Genomic DNA, 18,375 nt, shown 5'->3' with positions numbered 1-18,375 from the left:
AAATAATAAACATAATGAAATCACCTTAATTTTTTAAAGTTTATTTCTTCATTTAAGTAATCTCTACACCCTCAAACTCACAACCCTGAGATCAAGATGAACATACTGTTCCGACTGAGCCAGCCAGGTGCCCAATATTGTCTTAATTTTTTAGCCACAGAATTCCCCTGCTTCCCTGACCCAGAGTCTTGCTCTGTATCTGGTGAACAGCTTTAATAAGCCTTTCCAAGATGGGTAGGTCTGATTAACTGCAAAGCTTTTATTTTGCTGAATACAGAGTTTTGGAGCCAGAGCTAAAGTGACCAAGACAGAGGGGACTGGAAGACCCACATGGGGAAAGGATGGAGAGAAGGCAGGAAGCCAGTTGACAGCTCAAGAGAATTTAGGTTATGAAATGGGTCCATTCCTTCAACAAATCATTTATCTCAAGAAGGCTGTGCATGCCAACCTTTGTGCCAGGTACTGGGGATGTGAGAGTGAACACACACAGACTCGGTCTCTCCTCTCAAGAAGTGTCCGGACTTACTGATCCCTCTGATGTTCAACGCCAACCCTCTTCACCTTCTTCCCCCCAAATTTTCAGCAAAATCCACACTGCTTGCTAATGCTCTGGAGATGAACTTGAGGGAGGAGATGGGGGGAAATAGAGACTTGTTCCTGGGTTGGAATGAGGCAAAGCCAGAGACTCTTCCAGAAGGCCACATGTGGTTTACAGGCGCTAGGGGCCAACCAGGGCTTTTCAGGCGTCCAGCATCTGCCTCCCCTTCTGATGAAGCAGGAGCACTTTGATTTGCTTTTGAACATGACTACTCCCCCGTTGCAGAGAGTCTTAATGGGACTGCCAGTCAAATGTCTTTCCTTCAATTCCTAGTCACGGGAGTCACAAGGTCAAAGGTAGGCCAGTAAGACTTGGGAATGGAACCCTAAGGGAGGAACGCAAGCGTAGAATAAAAAATGGAGCTGATTTGGCCCAGCAGATGTCGTTCAGATTCGTTTCTAGAATCCCTGAATCCCTAGTACCCCTTCCATGCCAGGTGGCTCAGCAGCCCCTTGGGATCTGTGAGGTACTTTATATCCAATAAATTTTCTTTCGCTGAAGCTAACCGGAGTCGTTTGGGGGTACCTGTCACCAAAGAACCCTAAATGGTGGCAGTGCTAATCCCTCCTACCCAGTGAGAGGTCTGGGCACCCACGGGTGTTGAAGGCATGCTGTGGTGACAGATGCATCTTACATCCTCAGAGCCGGGTTTGCGACTTCTGCATCACGACAGTTTTGATCAAAATCTAAAGTCTCCCTTAAGCTAACAGTGATTGCCCTTAATTAACAAGGACACGCACTGTACCAGTGCCAGGCCTCAGAAAAAGGCCAACAGGGTGAGAGAGAAGAGAGAGGGATCAAATTCATCTAGGTCAGATGAAAGCTTCCAGTGACAACTTGAGCTTAATAAACATTTCCCGGGTGATCCTTACACCTTGCACCTGAATTTAATCCCACACTCCCTGGGGGTCTTTCTGGCCCTGGTGACACGGTAGGGGTCTCTCCTTTCTAAGCGCATATGCATTTGTACAGGCCACAGGGGAATTCCTCAGGGAAGACAAAGCTAAATTTATACCTTCCATTAGTCTTCCAGTGTTCTTACCTGCCTTCAGTCCACACGGAGTCTCCTTTCGCCCCAATCACAAGTATCACACCCCTTAGCTGATAACTACCCATTGTAGACAGAAGCTGCTCGACTGCTTTTTAAAAGTATCTTAACTTTGAATCCAGTCTTCCCAGGATCTCCAACCTCCTCTAAATCCTCTTTCAGGGAACTAGGATTCCCCTGTATTAACAAGAAGTCCTCTAAGACTCCTGGGAGACCGGACCTTTAGCTGTCTCCCTTCACTGAACAGGTCAAATTCCTACTCAACCTATCAACCCGTCCAGTAGAAAGAACACACCCTGAAGACAGGGAGCTGGTCCTAATTGCATTTGCCCAAGCACTACTCAAGAGACACCGAGTTTTTATTATAGATATAATTTATATAAATATATTTACATAAAAATATATTTTATATTTGTAATTTATATATTTAAAAAATAAATTTTTTCCCTTTGCAAATCACAAGGCAATTCCCCCTAGGGATGAGAGAAAGCTAATTTATACCTCCAACTCAAGTTTCCGAACGTTCTGCCCTGCCTTTGGCCTGGCAAGAAAAGAATCTTCTGTTGTCACTTCATGCCAGATGCTGAACTTTGGTTTCCATAATGGCAGGGAAGCCGGAGAGATCTTAACTCAGAGCTGGGTTCAGGATCTAGTCTTTGGCACCGTGTAGCTGCTTGACCTTAGGTGCCTTAACCACTCTGAGTCGGAGGTTTCCTGACCTAAGAAATGGGGATAATACTCCCTATGTCACAAGCGGGTTCCCAAACCCAGCTGAATAGCAGAAACTTTAAAAACATGCAGCATGAGAGCGATGCAAGAAACGTGCGCCCTTAAAAAAATCCCAAGTGACTTTCCGGGACAGGCAGACTGGGAAGCATAGATTGGAGGCTTACGTTGCATGAGGCAGAGAGTACCTGGCACATTTGGGACCCAGGTGTGCCACTGAAAACAGGATTCTCCCCTACCGGAGTTGGGAGGGTAAGGGGACCTTACCCTTATGTGTGGAAAACCATTCTGGTCTTTCTCCATACGTGTAAGGAACTACATGACATGATCCTTTCCCCTAACCCCAGGGACACTCTGGAGAGCAAACAAGTCAACCGGCAGGAAGCACGTTTTCTCCACCCCGCCTTCCAAGATCCTAAGAGTGTAAAGTCCAAACAGAGAGGATTAGATTTTTCCCAAGGTGAAGCTTTGCTATTAAATTAATGCTGAGAATTTTAAAGGGGAAGGGACCTCAGGAACAGAGTCGCCATGAATGAACGCGCTGGCAACCGGCATCGCCTACTCGGTCAGTGTTACTCAAAGGCAGCTTAGAACACAGTGATACTGGCGATATGCTGTCCCCTGAAATATGCAGGATCATTCCTTTCTTTCTGGAATTTCTCCAATACCAGGAGAGGGGTGCAGCACTGCTCCTGCTCGTCATCCCACCTTGTGATGAATGAAGAGGGCCCAAGGCCTGGCATACAAATGTGGATGGTTCATGCTCAAGAAAGAGAAAGCTCACTAAGGTCATGGCACCTGTCTTCTAGTCTCTAGGTTCTTCCGTGGCAAGGGGATTAAGCTCCTTCTGTAGGGTTCCAGGAGTCGGACCCATGGGCTACAGAAATGCCATAAAGCACACTACAACTGGATAGGACTCCTACCTCGATGGTTGTTAAAATCAAAACCCAGAGATTCTGCTTCCAGGAATGAATCCTACGGATATTCCCCGAGATGTGAACAGAAGTAGGTACTAAAATGGGCTGTGTCACTGGAAGAGCAACAAATCCTGGACACTCCTAAATGCCCGAGAGAGGACGGGTTCCAAAAATTACGTCATATCTAAAAGAGGCAGCCGAGTAGGTACATGGAGACCTAAGGCAGGCAACCGTCAAGTTGTACATTTTAATTTACAAGTTTTACCGATAAAAAGGCTTGGTTACAAAAGGGGAAGCTCTTTATACAAAATAGGGATTTTTATTTCACTCATTAAGAGAATCCACTGGCATGTCTTGTCTCACCAAGTCAAATCTCAAATAGCTTGCTTAGCTGAAATTATCCCCAAAAGACAGGTCATCCAGACAAAATTATCAGCTCCCTAAATGTGTTCGAGAAGAATTTAGTGAATGTTTTGCCTTGAACACAGGTATTCTGAAGAATACTTGTAACCCTTACCAAAGCTACCTCTAGCAGGCAGGTGAAGTGTTAAGAGGGCATACAAGAGTGTTGAGCTCACTTACCGTGAGAACCTTCTCACACACACAGTTTCCGCCCCTGTACGGTGAGTGCGCATGCAACACCACAGGAATAATGGCTTCTAAAAGTTTATAAGTAAATTTTATTGTGGCCACAGGTCAACAGCAAAAACATACGACAGTTAAGGTTCAGATTCTCTCCGCCTCCCATTTTATCATATAAATTAAATATGGAGAGGTACCCACACACTTTTATTAAAAACGAGCTGTTTTCAAATCCCCACTTCCTGGGAGAACACACATCGCTACCGCTTAAGGGTGGGGCAAAGTAGAGTCATACTGTTAGAGCACAAAGTTTCCTGAGAAGAAACCAATCAAAATGTTCAAAGCCTTTCTAGCGGACTCCAAGTATGGTGGCCACCACTCAACACTGCTCCTGGCAGGCTGCATTCGGACTAAAAACATAAAATAAGAAACTGTGAAACACCAAAGCCTTCAAAAAACTTTATTGGGGGATAAGCCTAGCTCTGATGGGAAAAGCCCACCTATGAAAAAGAAGTTGTGGGTATTTACGCTGGTCTGACGTACATTCGTGACTTGTACATTCACGGCTCAAAAAAAAAACCCTCAAACACAAAATGATTCTTAAAGCCATCACAACCCAAAGTTAGGGGATTCAGCTAGATTGCGCTTGTATTAGCTCTTAAGATATGATCTCTGTACAGAGGAGCTCACCTTCCTCATGATTAAATGAAGCACGTGGCCACTAAAAGGGGAGCGGGGTGGGGGGGAAACAGACAATTTAAATAGGGTATAAGGTTCTCCTCTCCACACTATTCAATGAACATGTATCTAGAAGGAGAATGAAATGTGATCAATGCCCAGGTGTCTCTCAAAGAGAGCGACTCCCTGTGGCAAATGCGATATGGAACTTTTAGCACAACACAATCCAAACTACTCTGGGTAGTACAAAACCAGTATGCCCTACACAAGATGCAAAGGGATTATGCCCACCACAGTTCACACCTAGCCCCTCTGCAGCTCCACTGTAATTTTCATCACTTCACTTAAGGAAAAAAAAAACTGCCTAGCAACCACCCTCATGCCTCATTGACACCAATCTGTGGCCCTGGCTGACACAGTGGTGCTTTTTTTGTTATAAGAAACATCTGTAGAGGTGGCAAATGGTTGCACCTGACATCAGGTCACAGCAATTCCAAAAGCTGACGAAGCTCTCCATCCGCTGGTCCAGTCTTCTCCCCTATTGTTATAGTTCTGCCACCAAAGGGGGGAACATGGTGGACAAGTTCTTTGTGACCAAGCCTTAGCAGAAGTCAATAAATAAAAGAGAGCTTGTCACAGGCAGAACCATTTTATGGGCAACCTCCTCTAGCTGCAAATGCGGGGGTTGGGAAAAGAAGGGGGGAGGCGTGTGTGCGAGAAAGAGGTAAGAGTCCCTTTGTCAAGGGTTTGGTGACCCAACCCCACGTGCCCTGCTTGGCGCCAGCAGACCGGGACCTGTCAAAACCCCATATTCAGACAGAAAAGGAAGAGAAGACACCAAAAAAATATAGTCAGTTCTGAAATTTGCACGGTTGATATTTGTTCTTCCTAGCAGTAAGGACTTGAATGAGAATCACGAAACTTGAGGAACACTTATATTTTTCTTCAGGATTTAAAAAATTGTGTCTTGTACTGTAAGACTACATTCAGTGTGGGTCGGGTCCAACAGCGTTTGCTAGAACTCAGTTGTTAAGCACACCCAGCACTGGGAAGAAACTTCATCTGAGCGGAGTGGCTGGTGGGCCGGCCCGAGGCCGCTCCTTCACTGGTCCCCAAGCCGAAAGCCCTGTCCCCAGTTATGTCTCCCGCCTCCGCCGTTCTGGTCCGCAGCTCGCCTCATGCTAGCAGGGGGCACACCGAATCCTGACACCCCTCCTCTCCTGCTGGGCAGCCAGCGGTACCTGGAGTCGTGGGCGGGGGAGGAACAAAGGGAGAGAAACAACACCATCACTTCCATGAAGTGATCTGACCACTCAGTGCCTCTTCCTTTCTTGCTGTCCCCATGCCATCTGTCTCACTCTATTACGTTAGTCCGGCCAACGGAAGGCCAGGGACAAGGGCTTACTTAACTCTGCCTTTTCACAGCACTTCGCTCAATGCCCTGGCCGCAGGCGGTACTCACTTTTCGGGTTCCTTAAATTTACTCCATTTCCAGCCAAATTCACACTCTAAAAAAATTTGTTTTCTGATTACAAAAGTAATTCATGCAGAACAGTATGGAAACAAAAATATTACTCCCACAAGCCCAACAACCAGAAAGAGCCACCTATATATAGCATTTTGACGTATCTAAATACGGATCAAACTGGATCAAAGCATACAAAACAAATGCACGTGCAAAAGACAAAGCCGCAGCCTGAGTGTCGAGGCCCACAAGACATCTCCCAGCCGTGTCCCCGAGGGGGACTGGAGATGCCCACTCTGTGTCTTGGAGTCTGGGCTGGGTTTTTCATGTGAATTCCTTATCTCCCCTCCGACAGCATTCTTTCCATCTCCAAGATGGTGTGAGAGCTGAAGCCCCCAACGGGCACACCCCATTTCCCACCTGACAGATTAATAAGCCAAGAATCACAGAACAGCTAAGAAAACTTACACCCAGGTCTGTGCTCTCTAGCGTTTTGCCCTCCCTTGACTCTTAGTAAACTGAGAATGTGTTTAAACTTATTCCACTTAGTGGCTCAGTCGTTAAGCGTCTGCCTTCGGCTCAGGTCATGATCCCAGGGTCCTGGGATCGAGTCCCGCATCAGGCTCCCTGCTCAGTAGGGAGCCTGCTTCTCCCACTGCCCCTCCCCCTGCTGGTGCACAAGCACTCTCTCTCTAATAAATAAAATCTTAAAAAAAAAAAAAAACCTATTCCACTTAGATCCTAATGTTTACTTGAAGTGTTTACTTAATGTGTGCTTGAAGGCAGAGACCACCACCCAATACCCCTGCTCAAATCCCCTATGGTACCAAGAGCAACCTGTGAGCGGTGACTTGCCCGTGGCAAAGAGCCGGCCGAGCACGACCAACCTCGTATGGCGGGTGCTGCCTGGGCACAAATTCACCTCCACTTACCACAACCCTATGGGGCAGGCACTATTATTAGTATCCCATTTTAGAAATGAGAAAACCAAGGCAAGACTGACGGTCAGGATTCAAACCCAGGCAGCCTGGCTCCAGAGCTGGTACCTGCACCACTCCCTGCACTACGGGCCTCGAACTGCAGCTGAGGGGACACACGGGGCACCATTCAGGTGACAGCAGTTCGTGACTGGAGTCCTCATTTGTTTACATCATCCCTGACGCCTTCGTGTTCCCGCCGAAACCAGACAATGAACCCCTTTCAAACAGAAAAATAACTGCGTGCAGAAGAGGATCTACTTTTCTAACTGGAACGCAGAACAGCGATCTTAGAATTCTAGAACTCCCATCTTCTCTTTTAAACAAACGCAGCTTTGTCTTTAAATCAAAATGTATCTCCAACTCCTGATTTCTCAATATCCCTGATGTTCCGGGACAATAATATTCCTCCAAAGTGTATAATAAAATAGAACACTTAAAAAGGGCTGTCTTGCTTTGCTTCGTACTATAAGACAATATGGAAGCCATCTCCACTGCTTAAACGGATAGTGAAATTAAATGCAAGTAATTAGTACAAAAAGACACCCAATTATACATAATCAACAAAAATTTATGGTAATTTCAAAGCAGTTACTGCTTTTGCAAAGAGCTACATTTTGTCATCTGATCTTTATGCAAAATTTAACAGAAGGGCTTTTCCACCAACAGAGAACGCTCAAATGGAAGGCAGGCTCCAGTGTGCCCTGGATTTTGCCGCTAGAATCTCATATACTTTGTTGCCTGCAAATGAGAAATATCTCCAAGCCGGTAAGTCAGAAATATGGCCATTTAAAGTAAAAGAACTGTTGGCTACCCACCAAAGGACCAAGTTGTTTTTTTTTTTTAACTGATGCATCTGCCATCTGACTTGATAAACCTAGATCAAAAATCCAAACCTGCTGTTATCGTGTCCTTTGATAATTAGAAAGCAGATTGGTCATTTGTTTTTTTAGCCTGAAGGCAACTCAAGGCTCAGAAGACAAACAAGTTTCTTTCTATGCACTTAAAAATAAATAAATAAATAAATAAAATAACAGTGTACTTCTCTGTTTGTATGTTCTATTTCACAGAAGGAGGCTTTCAAAAACCTACCCCTGACTGACAAAGGCGGTGGGGGGAGAAGGGGCCTCCTCAAGTTTTACTGCTCTCATTGACCCCTCAGAAGAATGACGAACCACAAAACATTAAAAATGAGCAAGATGTGTGGAAGGGTTGTTTTCTTGAAGCTTTTCAATGCAAGCCAGGACTGCATGTCCCCGACTGGGGATCAGGCACGGTCGCCGGGCAGGCTGGGACACCCAGATGGCAATTTCACTGGTCCCTTCTTCAACTGCCTTTTGCTTCCCTGACAGAATGGCCAGCTACTTTCATGCTTCAGTGTGTCAGCACCTCCTCTGGCTCGTAACGCCCCACCCCAGCCCCAACGTTAGGAACAAAGCTAAGAGCTCATATCTATCGGACACCCACCACCCCGCGGCCAACAGCGGACCTTACCACCTGCAGTGGTGGGAGACAGGGTGGCCCCTCAACTTACAGATTTGCAAGGTGAAGCTCAGAGGTTTTATTAAGTCACTCCCCCCCACCCCACCCCGATGATCAAAACTGGCAGATGAGGGAAAGGGGATTCCAACCCAAGTCTGTCTCAGAACCAAAGCAGTGCCCCCAGCCTCCTCACTCGAGTGAACCCTAAAAGCAGACAAAGAACCAGCACACACTCCCCGGGTGCTTGGACTATACGAACCTCAAGTTTCTCACTTTCACTCTGAAAAGTCCCCCAAATTTTCTGTTCTATAATAGCTCATAGAAAAAGCTCTGGGATTGCTAACCAATGGGTTAACAGAACCCCTTTGCCTCTTCTCTGGCCAAATCTTGTGTAAAACTGATGCTGGCGCACAGCGGCCCACACCGGAGCCTCGCACAGTGCCCCGCCTGCCCATCCGAGCTACTCTGTGCCCAGTGTCGCCTGCCGTGGGTCAGCAGCAGCCCCCAGCTGAAAGGGCTCCACGGCGACGACCGAGCTGTGGCTTTGATCCCTGGCTTCCTGGGACTGTGTGACCAGGGCCAGTCTGTCGGCTCACATCTCTCCGTCTGCCAAAGACATAAATGCTACCCCTCGTGGAGTTCTGAGGAGGACGCCTAAGACACGGGCAGTAATATGGCTGTTCAATGAGAAAACAAAACAAAAACAAAAAAACACTTACAAAAACTGAGGCGTGGAAAGAAAATTTCTTCCTCCCAAGTCCATCGGGTATCTGAACATTAGGAAGAAATAAAGATGTCCAACAAGATTTCCAATTAGCTCATTGATTACCCTGCAAACAAAGAGCCAAATTAGTTTGAAGCCCTTCAAGCAGTCAAGTGAGATGTAGCCAGTAGTACCCAGTAGGCCAGGGAAGAGAGCCCTCCTGGCAGCCTGTTTCTGGTCCCTGGGAGCCTGTGACAGGCCCACAATGAGCCCTTTTGTAGTCTGCGCAGCAAAGGTATTCCGAGGGGAGGGGAAATCGGTCCTGCGGGGGTCTGTGCTCTGCGAGACCAGATGCCCTCTGACAGCTCTTTCAAGCCCCAGCTCATCCTCCAAATATTGTTTTTGCTACTTCCTGCCTCCAGAGTAGGAAAGTTACAAAGCAAGCTTCTGACTGCTTCAGTCATAAATACCGTGTTTGCAAACCCTGGGCAAGTCAGAAGGGTGGCAAGAGAGAAGCATGGGAATGCGGGGGGGGGGGGGGGCAGGGAACGCGCGTTTCCCCATTCCTGGAGCCACACACTTCTCCCTCGCCTCCTGCATCCTTGAGTGTAAGACATCACAGAGATCACTTTGTACAGTTGACCTTTGCCTGTAATCCTAAAATAAACATTGACCTTTGGTTTTCCCAGCGCTTACATACAGGCCACTTCAAGGTTTTATAGATCCACTCCTACTATCACATATCCTTCTGCGTCTTCTCCTGCCACAGGCGTCCCGTCAGCGACAAATCAACATTTGCAGCTACTCCCAGACTCTGCCCTTCTGGGCAGCGGGGCGGCTGTGCCACGCTCAGAACTTGCTACGCTCGAAACAGAGTCTGTTTGCTCAATTCCCTCATTTCTATCACTACACGGCAGACGTTAGGACCACACAGAGTTGCTATGTCAGACATATTAAGAACTGATACTATTAAAATCTGTTAAAGCATTTAAAGTATTTTGTAGCATAGGAAGTGGGAGTTCACAGAACAGTTGCATCTTGATATCTTCCTTTTAAAATTCTGACTGGATGCACTGAAGGTTTTCCTCTCAGCTCCAATTCCAGTCTAGAAATCTGAGCCTATTTGGCTAAAACTTCTGTACTATCAAACCACTTACAAAACTACTTCCCATCTGAGAATTTGCATTTCGATGACTGGCGAGCAGTCTTCAAGGCATCCTGGAAATGCCTCAAGGGTAAAAAACATAGTAATTTTACACATAGTTCTTAGAGGAGTCAAGCGCGGACACAAATTAAATTAGTTCCTTGTTTGCTCAATCTGGACAATGAATCCAGAAATATTTATTCAAAAACACATAAATGGAAGTACACAGTACCTAATGATGAGCTAACAAAATAACAATCATTCAATGCTAAATGTGCTTAAAGCCCTGCAATTTAATCAGTTACATCAAAATGAAATTACAGTTGATCCTTGAACACAGAGCTGAACTGTGTGGGCCCACTTATACGTGGAGTTTTTTCATTAGTATAGTACAGTTCTGTAAGTGTATTTTTCTCTTCTTAAGATTTTAATAATATTTTCTTTTCTCTAACTTACCTTATTCTAAAAATGCAGTATATAATACATGCAATAATACATTATAACTTAGCAAATGCGTTAATTGACTGTTTATGGTATCAGTAAAGCTTTGGTCAGCAGGAGGCTATTAGCAGTTAAGTTTGGGGAGAGTTAAAGAATATACACTAATTCCCAACTATGCAGGAGCTTGATACCCCAAGCCCCCATTGTTCAAGGGTCAACTGTATTTCCTAAGTATAAGGTCCCAATACATCAATGCTGAACTTCTTTAAAGTTTATAAAGATTAGAGAAGGAAGATAAAGAATAATGGAAGTCTTCTAAGAATTTGTTTCCAATTAAGTAAATCTACTATCACTTACGAGCCTCCGATGATATAGTTGAATCCAAGGATAACCCAAGGTAAATAACAGGCCTAGGAAAAAAATACACACAAACATGAATAACCACACCTAAAAAGGATACAGCTGCTAGGGGGCTGGAATGGGTAAAGATATACTGATAAGAGCTTTATATAAATCCTCTGGAAAGTCACTGCAAAAATTTCTCAAACCAATCTAGCATTATTGTACTTAAAACTTCCTATCTAAAATTATACTTAATGAGGGGCGCCTGGGTGATGCAGTTAAGTGTCCGACTCTTTGGTTCTGGCTCGGGTCATGATCTCAGGGTCATGGGATTGAGCTCCGTGTGCTCAGTGGGGAGTCTGCTTGAGATTCTCCCTCTCCCTCTGCCCCCAACTTGTATGCTCATGCTCTATCTAAAATAAATAAATAAATCTTTAAAAAAATAAAATTATACTCATTCATATATTAGTCACTGGAGAGACAAAGTACTTTGCCCAGGGTCAGATACAATACATGCCCCTCTGAGTGAATATTAACAGAGTTTCACAAAGGAAATGGGTGTCCTATGGACGCTGATGAAAACATGACCCATAAGAGAACCACATTAAGACTCCAACTAGGAAACTGCTACCTATGAACTAAAAATACCCCATCCTTTTAGGTTCCTCTTTTGCGTATTTCACAAAATTACTCTGAATTTTTATCTCACTACACACTGATGCCCTGAACTAATACTCTCCCCAGTGAGAAAGCTCTCCAGCTGAATTCAACACTTGAGCCTCTGACCAGACCAGATTCAACGCATCATACCAAGAGGTAAGGAAGCTGCGAGGAACTTCATGAACGAGTAAAGAAAGGGTTGTATATAAAGAACTTGGAAGGCAGAATGCAGTAAGTACTATAAGAGAAACATAACATATTGCAGAGCCCAAAGGCACGACTAATTCCAGGCAGGAGACCGGGAAGTATGTTCAGTCCCAACTCAAATGAAGAACAGGTAGGATTTACAAGAGGAAGAAAATAAAAAAGATGTTCCTGGTGGAAAACTGTGAGCAAAGGCACTAAGGGAAGTGTTTGGGGACAAAAACTGTTTTAGATAAAGTGTAAAATATGTTACAGGGAATGACAAGAACAGATTTTAAGAGACTGCTCCCCATTAGTATCTTTCCTTCCCCCTCTCTATCACACACACAGACATGAGATCGCTCAGGGTCACATGCCTGAGGGGCCTGAAGCACAGAGGGAGTAAGAACAGTCAGCAAAGGATTCCAGGTTGGCTAAAGACAGGCAGGGGACTGAGCCCGGGAGAGGGGCCTGCCTATGGTACACTGCTCTGCAGTGACCTCTTCTGGACGAGTCAGAAAGCGCATCTCTGAGCTGAAGAAGGATTTTGCCGAGACAAATGAAAAGGAAATTTTTCCAATTACGTGAAAGTACCTTAAATCGTGTTCCAAACCAAAATGACACAATCATGTCTCTGTTCAGCTGGGCCCAGACATAAAGTACTGACATGATCAGAGGAATCATCAGCAACTGCAAAAGAAGTCAACATGTAAAAACAAGGCTCCACAAGCACTTCAAACAGGCTCAGCGGGAATCTTTTTTTTTTAACCTCTCCCCTACAAACAAATTCTCATATGGCTATTCAAAAACCAAAAAGAAATTCAATGATCAGAATTACCAACTGATCCTTTCAGTTAATCAATTATACAATGCATGCTACAAAATCCTGGAATAAAATACAATTATTTTAGGTGTATTCAGAAATATCAGGGTCAAGCTTGGTTATTCGAAAAAAAAGAAGGCAGTAAAACTTTACTTACTATATATTCTCAATTAAAAAAAATACACATCCACATAATGCATAGAAAATACTAGAGAACCATTACTCTCGATGCACAAACATAACAAAAAAGCCTGAAATGAGCATGGAAAGTAACGGTTTAGATAATTCATGTAAGATGTTCAAAACAAAAGTTGTTGTAATTCTATAATTTCAAAATGCCACATAATTAACCACAGGGTCAATGCAATCCAAGCTTCTCTCAAAGGCCACTAATTGTAAATCTGAAACACATAAAAGGGCAAATAGTTTCAAGGGACACTTACCTGCATATCCATCGCTAAGCCAGTAATCTTGGTTTATAAAGTTAAAGATCAGGAACAAACAAAGCATTGTGCACCTCACATCAGTTCATTTCATTCCTGTGTTCTGAAAGAAAACCCTTATTCTAGAGTTCAGGTTGTTTAAAATATCCCAGAACACAAAGATATCTAATAATCTCCATTATGAATATTCTGTTATACCATATGATGACAAGGAAATGCGAGACGTGAACTCCTCCGGCATGTGCCTCAGTCGGCCCCCTTGCGTCCTCTTTGCCTTGCCCTGCATTTTAGCATCTCATCTTCAACTGGAAGATGGAGATACCTGTGCCCGGAAACAAATTAAGGATTCTACTCACACCCAGGGCTCCACAGCATAGTTGAGGTCCAGAACAATTTTTTTTTTTTTTTTTTTGCCTTCCCTTAAAGGAGGGGGAGGGCATCCAAAGCGCCTCATGTCCTGGCTCCTGGCCAAGCTTCAATGGCAGCTAAGCCCCAGAGCAATATTAAACTCACCAACTGGGCACAGACTGAGCCATCGTGCCCGCTCTGCTGCCCTCACCATCTGCACAGGTTCGCAGGGGCGCCTGGGTGGCTCAGTTGGTTATGCACAGGTCCGCAGCTGGAAGAGAGCCGAGCAGGCCCCTTCCCAGAGCCAGGGCCTTACACAGGGACCGAGCTACTGTGTACACCCCAAAGACAAGGACAGCAGCGAAGTCAGAAAGGGATGCTGCTCGTAAATTAATTTTCTGAGAAGGAGCACAGATTCCAAAAGCTGTCTCATGGCACGGAATCTCTTTGTGCTGCAGTCAACAAGCTGTCACACATGAGAACACAGAACTGGGAACAAGAAGAGGGACAGCAGTAAAATTCAACCAAATGTGGAAAACCCCACAATGGCAAGAGAACGCCATCACTCAAGGGCTCTGTGATTTACTACAGCTTTAAAAACAAACTTTAATTATTCGTAATTATTAACTGTAGCAAACAAAGACGCAAATACTATAATTTGAACTGTTGTACAGAATACTGTCTACTTCCCCAAACCTGCAAATAATGGTTTATTTCTGGCCCCAAACAACAGACTAAAGGATACCACGATGCAAATCCAGTTAAAGAGGAGCATGAATAAATAGTCTGCCGGCCTCCCATCAAAAGCTCCTAGAAACAAAAATAAGCCAAATGTCATGGTTCAGAATTTCAGAACAAAGTGATTCCTATGTAGAGAAATACATCAAAAAGTTACAGAGAAAGCCAACATGAGAATATTTTTAAATTTCTCCTCTCAAGCAAAGAAAATTTTTTAAAACATCTAAAACCATGCCCGGGGCCACCTGGCTGGCTCAGCCGGTAGAGCGGTAGAGTGTGCGACTCTTGACCTCGGGGTTGTGGGTTCAAGCCACACGCTGGGTGCAGAGATTACTTAAAAATACACTCTTTAAAAATAAATTAAAAAATATATAAAACCATGTCCTTAACAAAGCCTTGAACTAGAGTCAACTGAGCAAGGCTAATCTGTGTTCTCCTAACTGAATTCCAGTAAGGAACATGCTCCCCAACCACCGCAGGCTAAAAGACCCACGGGGAGGAGAGTCAGTTCCACGGGCGTCTGCGATCCCAACCCCTGAAGACCTCCCACCAGTCGGCCTCTCCTTCCTGGCTCTCCTCATGACCTGACGACACATCTGTAAAGGGTAATCCTCTCCCCCTCCACTAGACCATAAGCTCTGATGCGGGAGGAGCCCATCTGCCTTGCCTACCACCGTGATTCCTCCAGCATGACTCTGCTGGGAGGTTCTTACTGTTGTTGTTAGATACACACACTACCACTGGGTCTGACACTGGGCTTTCCGAGAAGATCCGATCTCCTTCCAGCTTACATTCGAGCAAGGGAAAACGATGCTGAAAGAGAGGAGGAACGGGACCACAGCCAAACCTTCCCATAGGCTCTGACTCTTCACCTTCAGGGAGGTAGAAAGGAAAGACCCCCTTTCTACAGAAGAGGACAAAAGTTACATGACCAGAGTCACACTGCTTGTCAGAAGCAGGGTGAACTCTTAATTACTAGTCTAGTGCCTTCGTTACTACACCATATACCAGACTCTGTCTCAGTTCTGGACAGAATAATCAACACTGGTCTGGCTCTCCCTTCTCAGGGTGATTCCTCATGCCTTCAGCTGGAAGACTAGAAAAGAGGCAGAGATAAGAAACAAATGACCGTAAGGTCACACTAGCTCTCTCTAATAAATAAAAAATGTCTTAAATCTTGAAAGAATAAAAAATAAAAATAATAAAACAAGTGTCTAGCAGAAGTCTCTCCTTCTTTCCCCAATTTCTCCCCTGGTATCTCAAAGGCACACTTTAGCCCCAGTGTTAAGTATGCTTAATGGTAGGGGATCCCTATGGATGAATCAGAGGTAAAATTCTAATAACACTTCTGAATTTTAGTAACAGTTGTGCTTCTTTTGATTTGGTTTCGGCTTTGTGATTTGTTTGTTTTTTTAAAAATAAATGACCAAGGTGGGACTTAAACTCACGACCCTGAGATCAAGAGTCGCATGCTCTACCTACTAAACCAGCCAGGCACCCCACTGGCTTTATAATTTCTAAGGATTCTTTGGATTGAATACTTTAACTATTATAATCACATAAACTACAGTACTGTATTATTTGACAAGTTTGCAACTGGAAATTTACAAATTAACTGGTCTCAAACTGCAGTCTTCCAGTTCAAATCAGAAGCCTTATAAATAAGCCAACACTGCTGTATACTTAATTGAGTCAGGTAGGAAAATGCGCAGGTGGCAAGCATTTTGTCAGGATGTTAACATGAGGCTGTACGGTGCAGAGAAGACTGGGGATCAGTGAACCTGGGCTCCAGTCCTAGCTGTGTCATCTCAAACAGCTTTATGACCTTCGGGGCAGGTCACCACCTCTCCGGACCACTGTTTTTTTGTCTGTGAAATCTTATTTTAAAAGGACAGGCCTCAAAAGTTCCTCTCAACGTGAATGTTCATAGCAGCCTTATTTGTAACAGTGAAAAATGAAAACAAGTCAAACGTCCATCAACTGATGGATGGAAAAACAAAACGTGATAATAATTCTGTACAATGGGGTCTTATTTCACAATAAAAAGGAATGACGTGCTGATACGTGCTACATGGAAGAACCTTGAAAACACTATGCTAAGTGAAAGAAGCCAGTCACATATTGCATGATTCCTTCTGCTAAGAACTGTCCAGGGGCACCTGGGTGGCTCAGATGGTTAAGCGTCTGCCTTCGGCTCAGGTCGTGATCCCAGGGTCCTGGGATCGAGCCCCACATCGGGCTCCTGGCTCAGCGGGGAGTCTGCTTCTCCCTCTCCCTCTGCCTCTCCCCCCGCTCATGCTCTCTCTGTATCTCTGTGTCTCAAATGAATAAATAAAAAAAAAAATCTTAAAAAAAAAAAATGTCCAGAAGAGGCAAATCTAAAAAGTCAAGAGTAAATTAGTGTTTGCATAAAAGCTTAAGGGGAAGATGAGGTTCAATAGAAATGGGGAGTGGCTGTTGATGGGTACAGGGTTTCTTTCTGCGGTGATAAAATATTCTAAAATTAATTGTAGTAATGGCTGCAAAACTCTATGAAACACTCACCAAATTATACACTTTAAATGGGTGGAACTGGATAGCATTTGAATTAGAGGTCAATAAAACTTTAAAAAATGCCTCTCGGCTCTAGAACTTCAAAATGCTCTGTGACTGGCTAGTAGGGAAGGGGGGGGAACATAAGAATTAAAGCAGACAAAAGAGATCAATGGGCTAATAATCCTGCAGATTGATCTTAAGTGTTATTCAGGTCTTACAAATTATATTACCTGACTAGATAGTAGGGAAGGGTAAATGGGTTCCAGGATGTCAAGTAACCAAGAGAAAACAATTTACAAACAAAATGTGGTCATGAAATTATTGTAATTTACATTTCATAACAGATTTACGATTATTTTTTAAGTCCTTGGGTTTCAGAGGTAAATATTAAAATATTTACTGATAAAACGCTATCATGTCTGGCATTTGCTTCAAATAATCAGGGGTACAGGGACAGACATGAATAGAGATCAAATAAGACCAGCAATGAGATCATTGGTAAAGTTGAGGAGGTAGGGGCACTTGGCTGGTTCAGTCGGTGGAGCATGCGACTCCTGATCTCCGAGTCATGAGTTCGAGCCCCATGCTGGCTGCAGAGATTACTTAAATAAATACTCTTTTTTTTTTTTTAAAGGTGAGCTATAGTTAAAAGGGGGTTCATGTAGACATGCAGACACACACTACAACATGGATAAAAACCTTGAAAACATTCTACTAAGTGAATGTAGTCAGTCACAGAAGGACTCATAAAACGTCTCAAATAGTCAAATCCATATGCACAGAAAGCAGTTCAGAGCTTGCCAGGAGCTTGGAGAAAGGGGGGTGGGGGATGGAGGGGAACTGCTTTGGGTTTTGGGGGGTTGATAAAGACGTCTTGAATTAGATAGTAGTGGTGGTTGCCTAACACTGCAAACAGACTAAAGACCAAGGAACTGGGGCGCCTGGGTGACTCAGAGGTTAAACGTCTGCCTTCGACTCAGGTTATGATCTCAGGGTCTTGGGATCAAGCCCCGCTTTGGGCTCCCTGCTCAGCAGGAACCTGCTTCTCCCTTTCCCTTTGCCTCTCCCCCTGCTCATGCTCACTCTCTCTCAAATAAATAAAATCTTAAAAAAAAAAAAAAAGACCACAGAACTGTACACCTTAAAATGGTTAAAACTGTCTTTTTTTGTTATGTGAATTTTATCTCAATGAAAAGGAAAACAAAGGTTCATTCACCTTTCTCACCACTTTTGTGTATGTTTGAAATTTTTCCATAACCAAATGTTTAAAGACCGGTCATGAGTCATCCACACTTAGAGTTTACTACTGATGTAAAAACAAAATTACTCCAACAGCTTAATCCTCAATGAAATTATATCAGAGGAGTAGAATGCGAAGCAAGTCAGCATCATTATTAGGCCCAACTGGGACAGGGGAGAATAAAAATCACGTATTCTGGGGGCTTTAAGGACCAAACCGAGATGTGGTGGTGAGAATCCTCCTTGTCAGTTTTGGCTCTGCCCAGACACTTCACTTCCCTGAATAAGGGGATGGGCTAGGTC

At 44.2% G+C, this 18,375-nt stretch overlaps 1 protein-coding gene across 3 annotated transcripts in view; it reads right to left on the bottom strand.

Annotated features, from left to right (window-relative positions):
* Positions 1-18,375, bottom strand: part of DERL1 (derlin 1) — a 44,320-nt gene that overhangs the window by 13,570 nt on the left and 12,375 nt on the right. The window contains exons 3-8 of one of the 3 annotated variants that reach the window (XM_028105615.2): positions 14,306-14,370; positions 13,213-13,239; positions 12,541-12,636; positions 11,119-11,171; positions 9,193-9,303; positions 12-923 (exon numbers count right to left, since the gene is read on the bottom strand). In XM_028105615.2, the coding sequence (XP_027961416.1) occupies positions 881-923; positions 9,193-9,303; positions 11,119-11,171; positions 12,541-12,636; positions 13,213-13,239; positions 14,306-14,370 (395 nt within the window). In that variant the 3' untranslated portion in view covers positions 12-880. Of the gene's footprint in view, positions 1-11; positions 924-3,946; positions 5,791-9,192; positions 9,304-11,118; positions 11,172-12,540; positions 12,637-13,212; positions 13,240-14,305; positions 14,371-18,375 lie in introns of those variants that run through there. The other 2 variants (XM_028105613.2, XM_028105614.2) reach the window with 2 other exon arrangements.

This window comes from Eumetopias jubatus, unplaced genomic scaffold (assembly GCF_037043125.1).
Source record: "Eumetopias jubatus isolate StellerSeaLion01/CBP00866 unplaced genomic scaffold, mEumJub1_p1.0 scaffold_4, whole genome shotgun sequence".
Lineage (NCBI taxonomy): Eukaryota > Metazoa > Chordata > Mammalia > Carnivora > Otariidae > Eumetopias > Eumetopias jubatus.
This window is presented reverse-complemented; position numbering and strand designations above follow the sequence as displayed.